At 36.3% G+C, this 22,306-nt stretch overlaps 1 protein-coding gene across 2 annotated transcripts in view; it reads left to right on the top strand.

The window, feature by feature from the left end:
• Positions 1 to 8,264: 8,264 nt before the first annotated feature.
• The window catches only part of NALCN (sodium leak channel, non-selective), a 199,240-nt gene continuing 185,198 nt past the window's right edge, over positions 8,265 to 22,306 (top strand). For both annotated transcript variants that reach the window (XM_042867267.1, XM_042867265.1), the window contains exons 1-2: positions 8,265 to 8,372; positions 11,036 to 11,218. In XM_042867267.1, coding sequence (XP_042723201.1) covers positions 8,265 to 8,372; positions 11,036 to 11,218 — 291 coding nt within the window. The remainder of the gene's footprint in view (positions 8,373 to 11,035; positions 11,219 to 22,306) is intronic.

Below are 22,306 nucleotides of genomic sequence, written 5' to 3'. Positions count from 1 at the left end.
GTGAAATCAACTTATTTTTACTGTATTATCAGTACAGTATTTCCATGGTTTGTGAACGACATGGTTTTCCCATAGGTATTGAGATTTAAATATTTTTGGAAGTAAAGAGCAAAATCAGCCTAATATGTACATTATGGTTGAATGACATTTTAATTCCTTTTTGGTCCTCTTTTTTTTTTACCTCTGTATGAAGTTCCCTGTGTCAGGTTGCATACTGGTAATAGTCTTGTCTTGAGAGATACTATCTCCGGGCTATGGCTTCAAATTATCTTGTTTCTTCTGGTTTATTTATTTTCCCTTCCTTTATTTTCTCTGATCTATCTGTGATATATTCATCTTTCATCCCTTTTTCCCCACTGTGAGGGTACTCAAGCAGTTGAACAAGATGCCCAAAGAAACTGTGCAGTCTCTATCCTTGGTGGCTTTCAGGACTGTACAAATATGGTCAGACATCACACTTCACCACTCTTGAGCAGGAGATTAGACCAGAGACTAGAGACTGTGAATCCTTCCAACCTGATTTAGCCTGTGATGTTGTGGTTTCTTCTTTCCATTTAATTTTTTTCCTAAAAATAAACTTTCACAACTTTGCCCTTTTATTCCTGGGGCATGACATTCAGTCACTGTGTTTATGAAAATGGCAATACATTTCCATAGTTTGTGACTGCAACATGCAAGAATTCTGTTGCAGCAATGAGATCAAGTATCACAGGTCAATCTGTTCGTCATAAAGAAAAGATAAGAAGAGGGAAGAGTCTTAATCTTATTTTAACAATTTCAAGTTTAAAATACATGGGTGTTGGCTGTTTTTCTGGGAATTCCTAAAATGAAAGATTGAGAAGAATTTGGAAAGGGAAAATCATTCAGTTTTTTTTTAAATAAATACTTCAACAAAAATTTTAACTATGCTGAAAGAATATAATCACTACTTATTGTATTTTAATGTATTTCAGTCTAAATTGTAAAAAGATGTGTAGATAAGGTTGTAGGCTCCAAAGCATGTAATTAGTGGTACAACAAAATCTCAGCAACATTAAAATAATCACTTAAGCAGGCATTATGCCAGCCTTCTGCCTACAGAGAAACTCCTTTCCACCCATTCATCATACTGGGAAGGGTGCCCTAAGGCCTTCTTTTAAAATCCTGTAAAATGTATCTCCTGCTATATTCATACGAGATTATGAAAAGTGGGCTGTCTTAGAAAGGATGGCTTTCTCCCTGAATCCTCTTGAAGAATAATTTGCTACCAGTCCCCTTGCTTTCATATGGTTCTACAATGCGATTTCCATCTACAGACGAACAGACCACAAAAGCAAATCCCAGAACATAACTCTAATATTTTTTTTCTAGTATGACTCTTTACAGCTCATCTCTGAGTTTCTTCATCAGCTTTGGCCTTTTTAGGGTTTTCATATAGACTTGACTGCAGTAGACTAATCTTAGGGCAGCAAGTGATAGGTGGGTGGTCTGCACTTGAAGTGAACATTTGAAACAATCTAGTTGTTAAATCACACTGTGGATCATAGAGGGAATACACTGCCATCGGTATAATATCTACACGTAATTCCTGTGCCACTACCACCAGTGGCCATCATTACAACCACAGCATTTGAAATATCATCTTCACTTTTGTTTTTGTTTTTATTTAATGTGGTTCCTTAATTGAAAAATGTGAAAACACAACACTTTTATATAAAATTATGACAGTCATTGTCTAGATGGATATGTGTAGGTTCTCTGGAATTGTGTCTTCTTGCTGTTGGAAGGCTTCATGTGAAAGGAACTTGTCACTTAACATGGTGTAACAGCAATGGTAGGCTTACACCTTGTTCGTGTGAGGTCTGCATTTATATGCAATTTGATATTAGATTGTTCCTGCTGAATGGTCTTAATCATTTTGGCTGTATCTGAAAGTAAGAACTTAAATTTAAGAACTAAATATGGTATGAGCATTGTCCTCAACCAGAAACGACACAGGAAATATTAGGAGGAAAGAACTATAGCCTGGGTGCCTGTTGTTTTTCGTTGTTTTTTTTTTCAGCCTAAGTGTTCTATGTGCAACACTGGCAGCCTTAAGCCAATGTTAAACTTTCATTGATGGTTGAACCCCAGCATGATAGTTTTGCTCCGGAGTTCTATTAGTAGGCTCAAGCTGTCATTTCTTTCTTACCTGTACCCAAATGATGTGAAATTGTGAATGAAAGTGATTTTTCAGATACTTCCTTTATTTTATATATATATATTTTTTAATCCTGTTTGGTTTTAGTAAATCCTGAAATTTTGTCATCTGTTAGCAGTCTGCTGCATGTAAAGTAATGAGGCAGTTTTTTTGTACAATTCATTGCATGGAATAATAATACCACACAAAGATAAAAATCATGGACATAAGCTTTTCTTTGAAACTAGTTGTTTCAAAGTTAATAGTTAATAGCATCCATAGTGTCACGTGTCATGAGATTGTATCCTTTGGAATTCTGTCTTTACCCTTCAAAACTTAAGTGCACCTGTGCTGTCATGAATGTAATTTTCTCACTTCAAATGTTCTGGTACATGAAAATAAATCTTGAAATATTGTGTACATTCAGCTGCACCCAAAAGAATGGATGGAGGGAAAAGCTAGTAGAGGAACAGGGACAATTCACTAGGAGGGAAAGAAGATGACTATGGAAAGAAGGAAAACGCCTGTTTTGCCTTTAAGCAAATAGTGCATAGTACAGCTAAGAATAATTTCTTCCTTCTTGCTGTGCATTTTTTATTTGTTTTCAATATAATATGGAAAAAATGTTTTATCATCATGCCATATGTATGGGTCTTGATGTCCTCTTCCTGTTGTCCATTTTATATTTGGCAGATTTTATCTTCTATAGATAGTAAGAAGTTAAAAGATAATTATTCTATTACAAGTTTAAATGAACTGTTTGTGTGTTCTGATTCTGGGAAGAGTTGAATTGGAACTCACATCTTCAGACAAGAGAGAATTTGCATTGAAGAGAGTTCTTGCAAAAGGCCAGTCATGGGAGGACCTTCAAGCTCTCAGGTGACAAAGTCAACAAACTGTGAGACAGAAATATGTTGGAAACCAGACATTGCTGATTCCAGGGATTTGTCTGGTTTTTGAACTCTCTCCATAAATCTTAGATAGGAATATCTGCTTTATTTTTCTATTTATTTTATGTGAAGTCATTTTTCAACTGGTTTCTTTCTATCATAACATTTATAAGCACATTTCCCTAAATTTGTAGTAGGAACTGCTTAGCAGAAGATGCTATATACAGCAAACTTTTTTTTTTTTTTTTTTTTTTAAACAAGACACAGAGTTCTCAGGTTTTGATGTTGGGTAGGATCAGCTACTTTTTTTAATTTGTCTTTCGATTTTTGTAGGAAGTGCAAATTTCCATCAGCAGAAGTGTCTTGCGGTTAGTGTGGATATCACAAACTAGGATTAAACCCTCTTCAAACTTTTTCTTAACCTGTGTGCACAGTTTTAAATTTACCAATTATTGTGCTAGTATAGTTTCATTTCAGCAGAAGCTGCAAGTTAAGTGTAATGCTGATAAATCTAGTGTACTATTAAATTTAGTTCTCAGGTGGTGTAAAAGGTTGTTCATGAGGAGAGAGGGAGAACAGGCTGACCAAGTGGATCAGGAGGGGCACAGTGAGTGAATCATATTCTGTTTTGTTCTCTTCCTTTAATTTGTTTTTCTTTCTAAAAATAGAGGAGAGTTTCAAAAGCAAATAGGCTTCATTCCTGCCTGAGAAGGTTGGCATCTGTGCTACAGATTTTTATTACTATTGTAAAGAAAATGCTCCAAAGAAGTCTGAAGTGGATGTAGCCCCAGAATTCCATGGTATTTTCTTGTCTCAAAACCTATCTTTTCTTTGCACCCAATATTTCTTAAAAAGTCTAGAGCTAGATATATATCCTAGAGAATTTATTAGGACTTTCATGTTAATAACAGGTTGTGATCAAAGAAGGACCTAATGATGTACGTCAGAATCAATGTGGGAACTGCAGGGGTGGATTTGTAGTCAGGGTTTGGGAGAACTGCAGCCTCTCCATTAGCACAGCTTGGTGTGGTGCTCACTGCATGGTGCATGCTGGAAGGAGTTCCTGCACAGCTCCTTTCCTCCCATTCATCTTTCTGTTAGTTCCCCCTGACAGGAAAAGGTGCAAAATAGATTGCAGGCCAAGATTTAAAAGATGTTCTTATATTCCATAAATGTTTCTTCTTCTCTGTTGGATTTATATGCATGACAGTTATTATTCAAGGCCACTTCTTAAAAAGAAGAATTCTGATCCCCTTATAGTTATAACATTTAAGTATGTGAACTGAATTCCATTATTCACATATAAAATTCATGTATCCAATAAAGAGAAAAACAAATGAAAGTGTCACTCGGTATAAGGGTAGACGGGGATTTCTTTAGAAAGATATGGCTCATCTTCCTACCCATCAGATTTCTAAATAAGCAATTCTGAGAAAAGCATAAAACCAACAGAGCCTCTCCAAACGGACACTTTAAGGAGTGTCCTCTCAATTGCTCATTATTCAAATTCTGAGACTTCTTTCATGATTCTCTTATTGATTGTACTTACCTTATTGATCCTTTATTTATTGACAAGTGTTTTCTTAAGAGTATACTGGGAAATGCAGAAATGGTAAGCATAAAATTAATATTTTATTGGTTCACTGATTAACTTTTATGTAAGTTTGCAAAGAAACACACATTCAGGAAACATTTTAGAGAGTGTTATTTACTCCTTCTAAGGTCTAGAGAACTGCAGCCTTAGAGAAATTACAGTAAACTTATTATTGTGCTAAATGTAGCCATTTTAAGATTTCATGACCTCAAAAAATACACCATTTCCAAGGCTTCAAGCAGTTTAGCTATACTTGGTTTAAACAGAGAAAATAAGTTATTATATTAGGCTTGGAAACAAAGAGAAGAAAGAAGGAAAATTTAGTAAAGAGAAAAAAAGTAGTGACATTATTTATGGGAAGGAAATGGAAACATGAAGCTTAAGCACAAGTCCTAAATTAGCAGACAGCTTGTATGGATATGCTTGTATTTCAACCTTCACTAGTTAGAGGAGGACTATAAATCTACCATGTTCATTTTACAATATTTGCATATATTTATTGTCAGCTTGTAAGTTTCACTTGTATGAGGTTACTGTGATTCACTGTCCAACATGAATAAAGATGTCAGAAGTTGTCCTATATTTTATACCTTTACATTGTTTCTTTTTCTTAATTAAAAAAAAAGGGGGGGCAAAAAAACAAAACCACAAAACAAACTAAAACCCAACAACCCAGAACTGTATAATTTCAGATCCTTCAGCTGGAGAATCTACATTATTATGGTCTGTGTAAACTGAGACCAGTAATCTAGACTTTCAACTAATGGTCCAGGTTTTTAAGTGTTAGACAGCAAATATGAGAAAGATGCATGTAGGCTGATTATGCTGATCATAGAGTTGTCATGATCAGGAGTTTTAGTTTACTAACAGCTATGAAGGAGAGTAATCCACAAACCTATAAAAAGGACTTTTACATATGTAGAGACAACTGGAAAAAGCACAAAGCACTCTTCTGAGAATGGAGCAAACCTGAAACAGGAAAAAATAGAGTGGAATAGACTCAGAGGGAGCTGGAAGAACATGATTTGGTGATGCTTGCCACATTAGTGAAAAGAAGAGTCAGCTGCGGTTGTATGGGCACCATGTGGATGAGGAGCAGCAACCTGTGTGGTGAAAAGGCCAGTTGAGGCCAACAACACGAGCACTTCTGTAGTGTTGAACTCACTACTTCTTCCAGCTAATCAAGGACAGTTTCTTTGGCATTTCTGCTGCAGTCATCACCATACCTTGTGATATTTGATGGACAGCTTATAGCTTTCATGTATTTTGTATTAGATAATGCTGACAATCTTTTTGGAAGTGTAATGTCACTCACGTACAAGCCAGATTTTGCCTGGGGTAAAGGTCTATAACAAGGCTGAAGATCTTGCTTTCTCCTTCCCCTTCACCTTCCTGAAAAACAGCGCCTAAGGGACTGGATTTCATGCATGACAGTTTTTGTGCAAGCCACGTACTCCCTTCTGAGTAGGCTGTGATTTCTTAGGAGAATGCATCATAGTCTCTTTGTGTTTATTCACATTCAGGGATGCTTGGTGTCTGGGGGAAAGCTGATTCTAATATCTAGGTTTTCTTTCTGCACTTGTGGTGTGTAGTGGTTGCTGCTTGCATTGCTGAGGTCTGCAGAAGGCTCAGACTCCGTGCCACCCCAGCAGGAATGTCCAAACTCTGCCTAATCTTGTGGAAACAGCACGTTTTGCTCTGCTCCCATGTGTCAACATAAGCCCCAGAGACAGCCAACTCTCCCACTGTTAGCTTACTAGCATTACTAACATTAAAGTATTAGAAAAATGCATGCTAATAGCAGAAGTACATAGCAAAAAGACTCTTTTGATTTCAGTAAAGAACAATAACATCTGTTTGCTACTTAAGATCGCCTGTTTGCCTTCGGCTTATTGGGCTTTATCTTAGCCTAGTATAATAAATGAAAGTGTCACCATAAAATTAAATGGCTTCAGGTTAAATCCATCCAATGATTACTTTGGATTTAAGTTCACAGTAATAGCCGCCTTCACATACTGGTCTGAATTTTCTGCCAGTGCTCCTAGGTTTCTGGTAATTGTTTGAGCTGCATACTTTCAAGTAAATTGGCATAAACTGAGAGCCATGTCACTGCTTTATATAGGCAAAGCTTTTTATTAAAAAGAAGATCCTGTTAATAAATGCAAAATCTGTTTGGCATGAAACCAAAACCTCTCAACATCCTTGTTATGAACCTTAGAAAATGTGGGATAGATGAGTGAGGTGGGTTATGAACTGACTGACTCACCGAGATCAGAGCAGAGAGTTGTCATCAGCAGTGCAGAGTCCTGTTGGAGGCCTGTAACTAGCGGTTTTCAACAGGGGGTGGTTCTGGGTCCGGTCTTGTTCAACATACTCATCAGTGACCTGATTGAAGGGATACCCTTCAATGCACCCTCAGCAAGTTTGTTGATACAAAGCTGGGAGGATTGGCCAACACACCTGAAGGCTGTGTTACCATTCAACAAGACCTGGACAGACTGGAGAGCTGGACAGAGAGGAATCTGATGAGGTTTAATAAGAACAAGTATAGAGTCTTTCACCCAGGAAGAAATAACCCCATGCATCAGAACAGGTTAGGGGATGACACTGGAATGGACTGACAGGGAGGTGGTGGAGTCATCGAGCCTGGGGGTGTTCAAGGAAAGGCTGGATGTTGTGTTGAGGGACATGGTTTAGTGGGAGCTATTGGTAATAGGTGAACGGTTGGACTGGATGATCTTTTAGGTCTTTTCCAACCTTGGTGATTCTATGATTCTATGATTCGATGACCTGCTGGAGATGAACTCTGCAGAGGACCTAGGGGCCCTGGTGGACAACAGGTGGTCCATGAGCCAGCAGTGTGCCCTTGTGGCCTAGGAGACCAGTGTTATCCCCTGGGATGCAACAAAAAGAGTGCGCCCAGCAGGTCGAGGGATATGATTGTCCCCCTCTACCCTGCCCTGATGAGGCCACATTTACACTACTGTATCCAGTTCTGAGCTCCCCAGTTCAAAAACAACAGGGAAGTTGAGGGAGTTCAATGGAGGGCGACAGAGATAATTGCAACCTGCAGCATCTCCTATGAGAAAAGGCTGGGTAATCTGGGTCTGTTCAGCCTGGGGAAAAGAAAACTGAGAGGGGGTCTGATAAATCTTTATAAATAACTAAATGGAGGTGGGAGGCAAATGGATGAGGCCAGGCTCTTCTTGGTGGTGCGTAGTGATAGGAGAAGAATTAATGGCCTAAAATTTGAACATAGGAAGTTCCTTACTAACGTGTGGAAGAATTTCTTTACAGCAAAGGTACAGAAACACTGGAGCAGGTTGCTCAGAGAGGTTGTGGAGTCTCCTTCTATGGAGATATTCAAGACCTGTGTGGCCACCTACCTGTGTGACCTATTGTATGGTACCTGCTTTAGCAGAGAGGTTGGACTCGATGATCCCTTGAGATCTCTTCCAACCTCTGGGATTCTGTGATTCTGTGATTCTGTGAACATGCTTTAGATTAGTTATAAAACTGTTCAAAAGGGCATTATAAAATAGTTTTGGTGAATTAATGTCTTTTCTCTCTTTTTCTCCCCAAGGGTATTTCATGATCATAGATAACAAAAGTTAACTTCAGGATGCTAAAAAGGAAACAAAGTTCACGGGTGGAAGCCCAGCCTGTTACAGATTTTGGTCCCGATGAATCTTTGTCAGACAATGCAGATATTCTGTGGATTAACAAGCCAGTAGGTATCTTTTTCCATAGTTATTAACTGTAAGTTAAATGCAACTGATATTGTTGAAATATGACTTCTAAAAAAAGTTCTGAAATAGTAGTCAGAAACAGTTATTTAGCTATCATTGCTAATCTGCAAGTTCTTTTTTTTCTTTTTTTTTTTTTTTTTTTTTTTTTCAAAAACTCAGAAACTAAATCAAAAGGCTGGTTTTCCACACAGAGGTGATAGGGATGATCAAATAACATTTGCCAAGGTCCATCGACCTGGGTCTCTTCAGCCTTGAGAAAAGAAGACTGAGAAGGGATCTTATTAATGTTTATAAATATGTTAAGTGTGGGAGGCAAAGGGACAGGGCCAATCTCTTTTCAGTGGTATGTGGGGACAGGACAAGAGGAAATGGCCATAAACTGGAACATAGGAAGTTCAGCACAAATATGCTAAAGAGCTTCTTCACACAGGGTGACAGAGCACTGGAAGGCTACCCAGGGAGGTTGTGGATTCTCCTTCTCTGGAGATATTCAAGATCCTCTTGGATCTGTGCAGTCTGATGTAGGGAGCCTGATTTGCAGGGGGTTTGAACTTGGTGTTCCCTTCCAACCTCTATGATCCTGAGATTCTGTGATCTACTGATTGCTATTTTATACAGCCATCTTTTCAACGTCTCTGTTTCCTACATACTTATTATAAGTAGAAGTGAAGTTTGCAAAATGAGCTTTTGAAGAGAATGTCGAAAAGAGCATTTCATTGTTGAAATGGTAGCCAGCAGTTGATAGTTTTGACTTCCAAATCTTCTTTTTTTTTTACATCTCTCATGAATATAGAAGTGTATTTAGACTGTTTATTTTCAAGTACAGCTCATATTTTTCTAGCATAAGTTGACCTACAATGTGCCCTACACGACAGGTAAGTGTAGTATTGTCTGGTGACTTGAAACGAGAGATTGTTTCATTGGGAACAAAGCTATTAGCAGAATGCACAGGATTAAGAAAATGCCTTTGCCACATAAATATGTTTGTTATTATTATATCACTTCAGCAGTCAATGTGCTTCTGGGATTCCTATGTTTTTTGAATGATTCATGGTTTTGTAGAGAAGGCATTTTTGTGCTCCTCATAAAGGAAAATAGAAAATTTTAGTTTGTGACAGTAGTAAGTAAAATATCCCAAAATAAATACCTACTGTTGGTATGATTTCATTTAATGAAACTATTGTGTCCATTGCATTATGGATCCCAGATCCATACTGCTTTGCTCCCAACTCTTAACACGTAAATTATTTACAAAACCCATATATTAACTATTCATGGTAAATAATTTAAAAAAGCATGTTCACATTTAATTTTGTAATTAGATCAAAATGTTATTGCAGGAATATATGCAGAGTTATTTATATGTGTTTCTCAGTGCACAGTATTCAGCTTTTTCCTTGCCATACTGCTAAACAAGATGCCTATTGCTCAGTATACAATATTAAACTTCTACTAAGACAGACAAGAAGCTTATATATAAGCCAAAATTTACAGTTTATGTTATTTCTTTTCAGTTCATACAAGGTTTAAAACAAGGTTTGTATAAAAGTGACATGAGACAATGCATCAGATGCCTTCTACTTTTGGATTATAATTTTGGGCCTAGAATATACAAAAAATAGAGGTATTCAATTCAGATCAAATGTGATTACATTTAGGTGAGCATTAAATGAAGTAAATATTCTGGCCATTTCTTGATATCAGAAGATGTGAACTGTTGTAAATGACTGTATAATTTTTTTCTGCAAGTTGGTGTAAATTCACTTTTATATCTCAGGGTTTTTTTTTGTTTGGATAATTTTTTGCGTGCTGAAGTGTCCTTTTTAATTTTTTTTTTCTGAAATATTTGACCCTACCAACTCTGATTCATTACACTTGTCTGGCTTCAAGATGCTTCAGCAGTGTTTTGATTTAAAAGCAGAAAAATAAAGTCCAACGCTAAACCCCTATACTGATACATTTTGCTTTCTCATTAGACATTCAGTGTGGTTGGTACTGAGTACAGCCTTAATAATGACAGTTTTGAGATAAAGACCTAAGTAGTTTTAGAAATGAACTATTCTCTTACAGAAACAAAACTTGTTTTGAACAAAAGTATATCCTGTTATAGAAGAAGTTGTTTTCTATGACAGTCTTTTTCTATGTTTATTCTGATGATTTTAATCTCTATGCCTCTTAGTTCATTTATGGAATTATGAACTGAAATAAAATCAATTCATCTAAAAAAAGAAAAAAATCAGTTCACCTAAATGTGAAATTAAATTTTTCCACAGATATTTTTATTTAATGTATTCACCCAATTTATAACATCTAATAATATCACGTTTTCGGTATATGAAGTGTGCCAAGTTGTCATTTGAAAATGAATAGGATTGCAGAAGTAGAAAGGGTAGAATCTTTACTCTCAGTAGCCTGGCTCTTAATACTTAGTTTATGAATTACACAACCAATTAACAACTTGTTTTGTATATTTCAAAAAGTCAAGACTGCTCACTTTTGAGATTAGGACCTTAATACATGTATCATGATGTAAAAGAAAACCACAAATGTGTGTTTAGAAGAAGTGTCAATACAACTTAGGATAAATATTTGAGCTGGTTTTAAACATTAAAGCAACCTTGTAATGTATTTTTTTCTTTTCCAGTGGGTACACTCTTTATTACGAATCTGTGCCATCATCAGTGTTATTTCTGTTTGTATGAACACTCCAAAGACTTTTGAGCATTATCCTCCTCTCCAGTATGTGACATTTGCGCTTGACACTCTACTGATGTTTCTTTACACTGCAGAGATGATAGCAAAAATGCATATCCGCGGCATAGTTAAGGTAAGTATTTGAAAATTAACCTGTATATGCTCAAGGAAATTGAGATGGATACATACCACTGACATCTGATCTTTCTTTCATAACTTCTCAGTTCCTTTTCTATGAGTGTTCTTAGCTGCAAGTGACACCATGGCATATAAAAAGACAGATTGAGAAATATGTGACTTTACTGCATAGTTAATCTCCACCTAAATTTAATACCAACATTCATAATAATAGTTTACTACTAAGAAATAGATAGTTTCATTGTATTAATTTAAAGAATGAAGAGCAAAATAAGTTGCATGTACATTAGCAATAATCTTTTGTAAATGTCTGGAGATGCATGTATTGATATAGAACTTGGATTGCCTTTTCACAAGACTGGATATTTTGTTGCACGATTACTTATTTAAGTAAGAAAGAGCATTATGTCCTACTGTGAGCTGAATGAAAACATAATCTTGCTTTACTGTATTTTTTTTCCTTAATAGAATGCATATTGGTAAACAAATGATTCTGTTATCATATATTTACTGTTGTTGCTGGACTAAGTTTATATTGGTAGCTATGATGTGGGAGAACATTAACCTGCAGAATTTTTCAGTAGCCATCAATTTTTAGCATTATTTTACTGATCGTTTCTAGTCTTCAGTAAAAAAAAAAATACAAGTTTGTCTTATGTATAGTAAAATACATCTGTTGTGCTTGTTAACAATACAATCTTGTCACTCCTACAGAGAGCAGATTATCACTGCGTTATTCTTCCTTTCACTACTGAAAGGTCTGGTGACTCCAGAGACAAGTTCTACTTAGCCCTTCATTTTGTTCTGAGTTTGTGGGTAGCACTTTTTGTTTGCTGCCAAACTAAGCTATTATGCCACCATATGTAATGAATTTTAATAGTAAAAGCTGGAGCATTATTAATATTAGTATTTAGGAAGTAACTGAAATAAGATGATTCTGATAAAATATTCTCATGTTATGTAAAGCCAAAGTAATCCTTTGTGAAATGGTATTTCTGGCTACAAGCTATGCTTGCTTATTCGGAAATGTCCATTAGACAGGTTGTTATGAGGATAATTAGTCCTCAAAACATTATGGGGAATTAGTGACCAGTATGAGCATTTGAACAGCGCAGAGTTAATGAGTTATTATTATAGCCAGTGTGGACTTTATAAAGAAACAGGTATGTAAATATTATAGCACAAAGAAAGAGATGAATGATCAACAGCATGACTTTTCTACAGAGCTTGTTTTCTCAGCCTCTGTGCATGGAAATACCAGCTTCACTCACAGTCAACACCTAGGGGCAACAAATAACATACTGATGTATATTCTAACTTTTTTCACTGGATTGTTTAAATTGTTGCTTGTGTGGATATTATGAACTTATCTTTGAAGCATATCTGATGAGTTTGTCCTCGGAGAATGAGTAGCTGTCTGGAGTTTGTTCCACTGTCCTGACTCATGTTATACATGTATAAATGAGGATGCAAATTACTTGATTTGCACACTGATATTTTAGTCTTTCTTTATGGGATAAAAGTATGGTAAAATAGATCATGCATAACCAGTTTTGTGAAAAGATAAAGTAGAAACTGACTGCATTTATTCTTACTGCATTTATTGTTATTTTAACAAATGAGTATTTGCTTATGATTAATGTCTTTAGCATTCATCACTGAATGCAGTTATATTTGAATGAATTACTTTCTTTTTTGCCATTTATGGTTTGTTGTAGAATAGTTAATAGTTAATAGTTAATTGTAGCTGAACTATGTGAACTTGTATTATATAGTGTAATCTTCATAAAACAATGTTAGAATAGGATTATAATTAATTTGTGTGATCCTTTAAACTAAGAAGTAAAGAAGACTAAACTAAGAAGTTAAGAAGTATGCTATCTACATGTTTCTTTGAATGTTAATCAATAAATAATCCATTTTTAGTGAATTATTTTATTTGCTCTTCGGATTATTGATTCTAAGGAAAATATTGCTTCAATTATTCTTCCTATAACTCCACCAAGAACATAATTATCTATGGACATAGCGGCAATCGAAGTAAAATACAGCACTGTTTAGAAGCCTATTAACATATGTTAAAGGTATTGTATATAAAACATCTTTATTGAAGAGAAAATGTCTGTAAGTTATGGTCCTGATTTAAGTGCATTCAAAACTTTTAGGGAACACAGGATCAATTAATATATTGCTGTATGATTCTACTGAACTTTTACCATCAATCAGTAATTCTGTAGAGCCTTTGGATTAGAAGTGCTAACAAACTTTTCAACATTGATTAATGCAAAATTTTGGTCCAGAGAGAAATCTAATTTATGGAAAAGATAGGCACTATCCACTTAATACTCAATTTATAACGGTATAAGTATAGCTGAGCTAAGATTTTTTAAAATGTTAAGTCATGTCTACTTAACACCTTCTGAGGACAAATCATAAATTTACATCCTCTTGTTCCCAAGGGGTTTAGAAAAGGTAGTTTCTGAAAATTCTAGACTTTTCTCTGTAAAAAGATTCTCTTTTCCCTATGTGAAGTAAGTGACAAAAAAAAGTGATGCATTCATCCAAGTGCTTTGTTACCTCAGAAGGGAAGTTAAACTGAAATGTTGCCATGGCTTTGTATCTTCTAGTGCTCATGTTTCTTCCTGAATAATTATTCTTGCTAATTGAGTCTATTTAAAATTTGGGCCACTTGTACCTTGTAAGTAATAGTTGTTGCTTGCCACATTTGACAAGACAATTGATTCAGTCAGAGGACTTTATGAATTGCAAAGGCACTGACCATACTGATATTTACTGATTATGCTGTTGGCTTCTAGTAGGTGTTTGTTATGCTGAAATGGCTCTTCTGGACCTATTGAAATGGGGATAAATGTGCAGTCAGATTATATTATGTGTATAGGCACTATCTGGGAAAAAAAGACTGCAGAGCCTATGACAGGATACTAGTATAATAGTTTTTATATTATAGGCTATTGTTACTTCTCATAATTTTAAACAAATGCTAATAACGTTTATACCCTAGAAACTCATCTCTGAAAAATGTAGTACAGGCTACAGTTTCTTACTGCCTGAGGTCTTCTAAATTATAAAATTCTAGGACCGTTTGTGCAATGCTGGCTGTCTACATTATACAAAAATGTATGTACGAACATTAAAACCATCTTGTAATGACTTGTAAAGTTCTATGAGATGGCGAATTAGACCAAGTCTGTTTGTTTCTTACATTATAATTTGACACTTGAATTCTAAATAATATTTTGAACTGAAGAATGTTGGCCTGTGTTACAACTCACTGTGAAATAATGTGAAATAGCTCAGAAAAAATAGTGTGCACACAGTATTAAACATATTTGAAATAGATTTGAAATTGAAGAGTAACTTTCAAGAATACTATCTGGTCTCCAACTGACATTAAAAGTTAGGTATTTATCACTGTCAAGTAAATTATTAAGTAGGTATAAAAGAAAATGTGGCACATAAATTAGTGGATTATCTGGATTACTCATGCCAATATTTCTGTAGGAATAGCATACGAAGCATGCTAGCAGGTGGCTACTTAACTGCAGTATGTCTTAAAAAGGCCTAACATTTCAGAAATTAAAAATTGTTATCTGATGTGGTATGTGGGAAAAGACTAGGAATTTAACAAAACCAGCTTACTGTGAATTTTAGTAATAGGATGTTTTGATTGAGGGAATTCACACTTCTATTTTAATCACTGGTATCAGCAGAATACAAACAGTAGGTATCACTATCACGAATGAAAAAAGTCTCCCAGTCCTTACATGATGTTCAATCTCATCATTCATTCAGTTCACTGAAGAATTCTGACGTGTTTCAAGAGGTTACTTAATTTCGTTATATTTTTGATCCTCTCACAAAGAAGATGGAAATACATTAACTTAGGTCATCTTTCACAGCTATACTTAGGTACATCTGCTCAGCAGATACGGGCTAAATCACAGTCCCCTGAAACAAAAATCCTGTGGTACTAAGCTGGCTGCATGGTGCTATGTAATATCAAAGATTTAGCAGAAGTCAGGGATATCTTTTATGACAGTACAGCAGGCAGTGATGGCTTTGTTATCAACCAGCCTCTAGAAGAATTCATTTTCTGGCAGGAAGGGCAGGGAGACTAACTTCTGATGGAAAGACTAAGCTTTTCTTTCCAACAGTGTGATACAAAATTAAGTCATACTTTCTAATAATCTGTCTTCTGAAAATCGTATGAGCAAGGTAAGGATACCTTACTTTAAAGACATTGTTTTATAAGTTTTTACTTTCAGACTTTGTATTAGGAGAAACAGTCCAAGTAAACTACTTGCATTAGACACAGTTGCCCTGGTAGCATTTAAAATAACCAATGAGAAAAATGTGCCAAAGTCCAAGGAGCTGCAGAAACTATGACTAGATTGCAAAAGAATTCACACCTCTGTCTCAGCTGAAAATTCTGTCTCTAAAGAAGAAGAGATGAATGAAATTGGTTTCACCCTGCAGACATTCTGATTGCAACTTTTAATCTCGGTCACGATGGTATTACACCTAGATCATGTGAAATGGAGGCATGGTTCATCTTATTGCTCTGGTACCGAAGCAACTCTCTCAAATAAAAGGTCTGAGTATTCCCTCCTCTGTCTGTTAAAAAAAGTCTAGTTGACCCTTATTTTGGTATTATTATGGCAAAAATTAGAAATGTCTTTTATGGGATTTAATAGAAATGTTTTTCTTTCCATATGTCAGCTAACAAAGGAAATTACAGGAAGCCAGAGGTAATAGCCTTGACATTTCTACTGTTGTTAAATCAGCTACATTCACAGCAAACTTTTGTACAAACTAAAGGAGTTGTGACTGGAAGTGTTGGAGTTTCTTCAGTAGCACAAATTGTTATTCAGTGACTTCAGTATTCCTCCAAGTCTGAAGTCATACAGGAGCTGAAATAAAGCTTAATCTGCCCCCAGCCCCCATCACAGACAGACAAGGAGCTGTTTCTATTAAATACTGCTGGCTTGGTTCCTTCATTACCCGAAATCAATGGCTTTCAGCACGTCAGGTGTTACTGGGCAGTGTTAGTGCTATACAGGCAACCCATTATCATCACCATTTTTCTGACACGTGCTTTGGTTGCTGTAGCTGCTATCTGTGTGCTCTGGGTGAGAAAGGTGAGGGCAGAGCTGGCTGAAGGCTTGTCTGAACAGCATGAACTTGCTGCTATGCTCAGTTCTCTGCAGCTAAATGGGGCTGCACTCCTACAATACAGGCAGCTGGAGGTGGAGCAGGAACTTCTGCCATGTGATGACTACTCTGGTTGCAATCATTTAATTAGTCTCTGCCATGCTTTCTAGTTGCATATTGCCTCTTTTTTTCAGTCATTTTTTGCTTGCATTAAATACGTTTTTGCTTCCTAGTTTTAGGATTTAAAATAGAAACAGTTTTAGTAGAACCCATCAGAACTAAGTTGTGGGTCTGTAGTTGTCTGTAATTAGCTGTTTACATTGTGTCTAATAGAAGCTCTTCCAAAAGTTAGTTCAGCTGGCCTGTCTGTTGATCATAAGGGAAGCTTCAAGTAACGAGTCTGGGCGATATCACTTAATCTTTAGGCATCTTGCAATGAGTGGTTAAACTAATTCATTAGAGTTTTTGTTTTTTTTAATTGATCACTCCAGAAAATATACCTGTAGCTGGTTTCCAGCTTAGTTTTTAACTGTGGCATTAGCTCAGTTGTGCTTAAATGATTTTGTTCCATAATAATCCTCATCTAGAAGTTCATCTTGACTCATAGATTAACAAATTGTTGTTTAACTTACTGCAAATATCTTTTTTTTTTAGCCTTCTTTTTAGTATTTTTAACATTAAGCATTCTACCTTCAGCTAATGAGAGTGGAGAAATTACAAAATCAGTCTAGTCCTTCTGATGAGTCATTGGTGATACAAATTTATTTTCAGTGAAACCCTGTCAGATCATTCAGTAGCTTTCAGCAACTTGATCAGGTCAGTTTGTCCTGTGCTCCACTCTGAATACAGAAGATGGAAATTCCAAAATGCCTGCACTCTCTGGCTTTAGATAAGCTGGTTACTCTGCGGCATTAAATTAATTAAGGATTGGGAATTTGTTTTCGAAGGTCAGGTGGGAGAACAGAATATGTGGCTCCTGTTCTCCCATGCCAGTGTGCACAGATGGCTTGTGGTGCCTGGTGGTCCGTACTCAGCTGGGTGTGCAAGTCACAGACGGGATTGAGATCCTCAACGTGGAAGGCAGGAAAGTAGCCAGCAGAATCAGTGGTGGGGATGAGAAAATTTTAAGATTCTGTGATTGAAGTTAGTGTAATGCTGTGGAGGGAAAAAAAATAGAGAATATTACTTGCCACTGGTAACAAAAATGTTCATGAAGAAAACATGAAGCAAAGTTCCATTAACTTTAATTTTGAGTTTTGATTATGCCTACGGATTATGAAGTGAAAATTATTTGTCCTTACAATAAATTATTTTACATATCTATATGAAGGATTAGAATTCTGTCCTTTGTATAAGGCTACTAGAATTCTAAATGTTTAGTGCAGGTCTCGTGATATTCTATGCTGGGAGAATGTATTTTACAGCAAATTGTCTTAAAACTTAAATACTGGAATATCCAGTTAAACATCTGTGGCAGCTATGATCAATAGGCTTCAAATTTCATAACAGTATTGATATTCATTACTAGAATAAGCCTTTCAGTCCTATGTTTGTTGCAGTTCTGCTAAGCACGTATCCATTGCAAGGACATTGCTTTCCAGCCTATTGGGATCCTGTTGCTAGCCGAATGCTCTGATGCTGTTTTCAATCACAGAAAATTTAAAAAATTAAAACTGATTATCACGAGAAAAACACATAGGAAATTGCCCACAGCATGCTGTTAGTTCATTGTTACTGCCTGGGGGCAGGGTAGAGCCTGCTGCACTAAAATACACACACCTGTCTCTATGGTTACTTGCTCCCGGTTTTGATGGAGTGTTTATTGCAGGGAAGTAATGACTCATATTACACAGTGGGGCTTTTTGCACAATTTTTACCTTTGATTATGAGAAAATCAAAAGCATTTAAAATTACTTACTGAGCTTACATAGGCAGTATTTCAAAAATAAAAATAATTTCTCTAACCAGTCAGTGGGTCATAGAAGTTTTTTGTTGAAAATTATTTTGGGGGCATGGATAAACATGTCCAGTGTATTTAGTGAATTGCTGTGGAGATCATTATTTAACCTTGGAGCTGATAAGAAAAAATATAAAATATTTCTTTCATAATGTATTTTTAAAATACTTTTTTAATATATAGCCTGATGAGATGAATGAAAATATTCAGTGATGTTACATAAATAAGAGGCATTACTTATATGAAAAGATCATCAAGAAGAAAAATTATAATGGCATCCAAATCTCTCTGCAAGTGAATAAGAACATTTTTGTGAAGCAGTATTTTCATGAAAAAAAAAAAAAGGACAAAAATTATGTGGGTTTTTTAAGGTAGTAACCTCAAGGAAAATATGTTTTGTGTATTGTGTTCACCATCACTAATGAGAGTTTTTAAAATATTGCCTTCTTATGGCTGCACTATTTCCATAAGCTTTTCCTGGTCTTTGTAGAATAAAATGGCTTCATCAGCTTTTAGTAATGCAAATTAACAAATGATAAAATCCTCCTTCTGAAAAAGGCCTCTTCCTTATGTATTCCATCTTTCATCACTGTAGCTGTTTTCTGTTGAAGGAGAGCTGCCAGTGATGGTTGTAGATGTGAGTTTGCCTATCAAATCTCCCAACTCAAATCTCTCAGCTGTATCTGATATTTCCAGGTTTGAGCTCTCAGCTTGAAACATCTGGATCCAAAGCAACCCATTGTATCTGGAGACCTGACAGTTTCGGGATGGCAGGATCCTGCCCAAACAGCATGTCGCCTTCTCAAGGCATCAGAGTACCACCAAAAAAAAAGCAAATATTCATGCACATGGAACTGGTTAAAGAACTGGAGTCTACCCACAGGACTGGCGTCTTGAGGAGGTTATGCTAGCAGCACAGTATTGATGATGATTCTGGGTTGGAAGACATCCATAGAGATTGTAGTAATCTGTTGAAAACAGGGCTTTCAATTTATTTATCCATTGTGCTATGAAGCTGTCTTGAGCATTTCCAAGAAGGGAGGTATTAGAAACCCAGGCAATATAACTGGGCATCCTTTCCATTGTTTAGCTTTTCTCACAGTAAAGATTTTTTTTCTTGTGTACATCCTGGAAACAGTGCAGTTTCAGGTAGCATATTAATCCTGCTCCTGATTAGCCATTTTAAAAGTTGATGAACCATTAAGATATCCAAGGGAGCTGTGTCAGCTAGGAAGACAATCCTTATGGCACTGAATACAGTTGGCTAATGAGCAGATGGAGGGGGAAATGAAATTCAGGCTGTCTGTGTGGTAACCCATGAAATCTCTCTGCAGGATGTGTTGTTGGCACCCATCTGCTGCGGAGCGGTGTCTGTAGAAAGCAGCTGTGTTACACACTGGTGGAACTTCTCACCCACACAGGTTCTGTAGGCATACCAGGTGCTGACAGGGAAATGTGAGTCCCCTGTTAACTACAGGGGAAGGCCATGCCTGGCAGCTCTCCACATTGAACTCTCCACATTATTTATGCTTCAGCTGAATCAAGATGCTGTATGCTGATGTTGCGTGTAAAAGAGGGGCGTTGAGGCATTCTGTTCTGTTTGTCTGTGGAAACAGTCATTCCTTTTGATGCTTTTGTACTTGAGGGGAGGAATGTTATGTTTTCATGCCTGTTAAACTTCAACGGTTCTGTTTTAAAATAAGTTTTTTAACTCATTTTGTGTTAGAGGATTTCTGGCAAGTCAAATGAACTTTGCTTGACTGTTTGAAAGTCTTGACTCTTAGTTCATTGAAGGGAATTCTTAAATTCCATAAAACTATTCCCTTTTGTGGATTGCATAGGTCTTTCTATGAACTGCCCAATTAAAATTCTATTTCTGATCTAGTTTTTTTTGTTTTCTGGGTAATTTTTGCTACTAGTTGCTACTAGTGGTAGCAACTGAGATGATGAATAATATAGATCAGAAGCCTCTGATTATAATATGAAAAGGCAAATACTAAATATGATTAACTTTGTTACATAAGTTGACAAAAATCAAGCATGTCTTTGGTCTGCACCTGAGATTGTCTTTTTATGAATGAAATATTCATGATAATTCCTAAAGTAAACTGAAAATTTCAGCAAATTCACTTTTTTTTCTTAATTTTATAATACGATAAAGTAATGGTGCTGTCGTCGTTATTGCTGTTTTGTAATGGTGGATTACATTTGTGTATGTTGTCTGTTTGTAGCATGCATAGAATTACCCTCTAATTTAAACAGAAGCTATGTTTTGTTTTCTCCTATTATGATTAGGGTAGCTTTGTTTTGTTTGCTGTAATATCAAGTGATTTTTTCCAAGGCTTCTCTAGTACAGAATACAAGATTAATGTAAATACTGCATTGTGTGTTATGACAAAGATAAATTAAACAATTTGTAACATGTTTCTTGGAAGCATTTGATGATGGAGCAGTTCAGTGCAGAACACAATTAGATACAAATTGAACTTGTGTAACTTGGTACAGTAATATTATACAACTATAACCATTCAGAGTTATGTTTCACAATTGTAATTCCACTGGCTCTTCCAGATGAACCGCTGTTATGTGAATGGATTTTAGAATGGATTTGAAAGAAATTCTAGCGCTCTGAATGAAGATTTTGAAGAAAAGAAGACACACAGAAATGACAAGTGTTGGCCCTGATCTTTTATTATTTCTTCTTTTGTCATGTACACTATATACTTTTTTTCGTTTTGAATAGATGCTGTCACATCTGCAGAGGATTAAATTTGAAGTTACCACCCATTATAGAAAGAGAGAAACCAACTAATGTTTGATACATGAATCAGATAGATAATTTTATCTGGGGACAGGACAGGTTAATTCAGAATAGAATTCTTTGTTATGTGTGAGGACAGTTTTGGGAGTGTTTGAAAGTTTGGGTGCTAGGTTGGATTTGTCCACGTCATTCTTCTACTAAATAAACACATGAACTGCAGGTTTTTAAGGAAATGGGAGAAGTCTGGAGATTAGCCAGAAACATATGGGGTGTATGTGTAAGTGGGGTGGGAGTCAGATACCTTGTATGTGTGTGTATTTTTATCTGCGTTTGCAGGAGAGAGAGAGTTCGTACGAGATTCTCCCTTGAGATCTGTTTTTTCCTCTTTTCTATTCCCACTCCTTTCCCTAAAGTGTCTGATAAGGCCTTGGGATGGAAGGGTGATCCTTCTGTCCTCAACTCAGTTGTGCTCTCTGTCTTAGCTCGTGCTTTTTGCATTATAGTGACAACAATGAAGGGGGAAAATGGCCCTTCTAAATTATCATTTCCCTCCATTCTTTCTTTTCCTTCTATTTACTCCTCTGTATTTATGCTCTCCTAAAACACCAGTAAATGTCAGTTTCCACCTGTTAATGCTTATTTGTAGTGCTACATGGAATAGCCCACATGAAGATATGAAAAATTTGCTCTGAGGTGTTGATGTGCTTTATTTATCACCACAACAGTCAGGATCCAGCAACCACGGCAGAGCAAGCTAGCTGGTTTTTTCTAGGCATAGTATTTGTGCCCTCTTCCAGCTATCCTTTTTGAGGCTGGGTGAATTAGATCCACCTAACGACAGACCCAAGACTGCAGATCTGCTTTCTGGAACAGATGATGATAAATCTGATTACCATCAGAGCAAATGTCTCATCACCTTTTCTATTTCACTTTCCCACAGAGGCACCTGGAAGAGGTGGGAGGAAAGAATTCAGAGAACAGGTTGTAGTAAAAAATGAGAGAGAAAAAGAAATTCCCAGAGGCACAGGGAGGCAGAAGAAGCTTTTCACTTGCACTGATTTGTTGCTTATCCTGCAGTGTTCCTGAGAAGCAAGGCAGAAATGACCTAGGTTGCAGACTGCACTATCATCCAGCTAAGCTGTGTGCTTTACCACTGAGTTACTGGAATTGCTTAACAAAATTAGCAGACAGAA

Source organism: Lagopus leucura, unplaced genomic scaffold, assembly GCF_019238085.1.
Source record: "Lagopus leucura isolate 7727_CA_CO unplaced genomic scaffold, USGS_WTPT01 Super-Scaffold_100001, whole genome shotgun sequence".
Taxonomy (NCBI): domain Eukaryota; kingdom Metazoa; phylum Chordata; class Aves; order Galliformes; family Phasianidae; genus Lagopus; species Lagopus leucura.
This window is presented reverse-complemented; position numbering and strand designations above follow the sequence as displayed.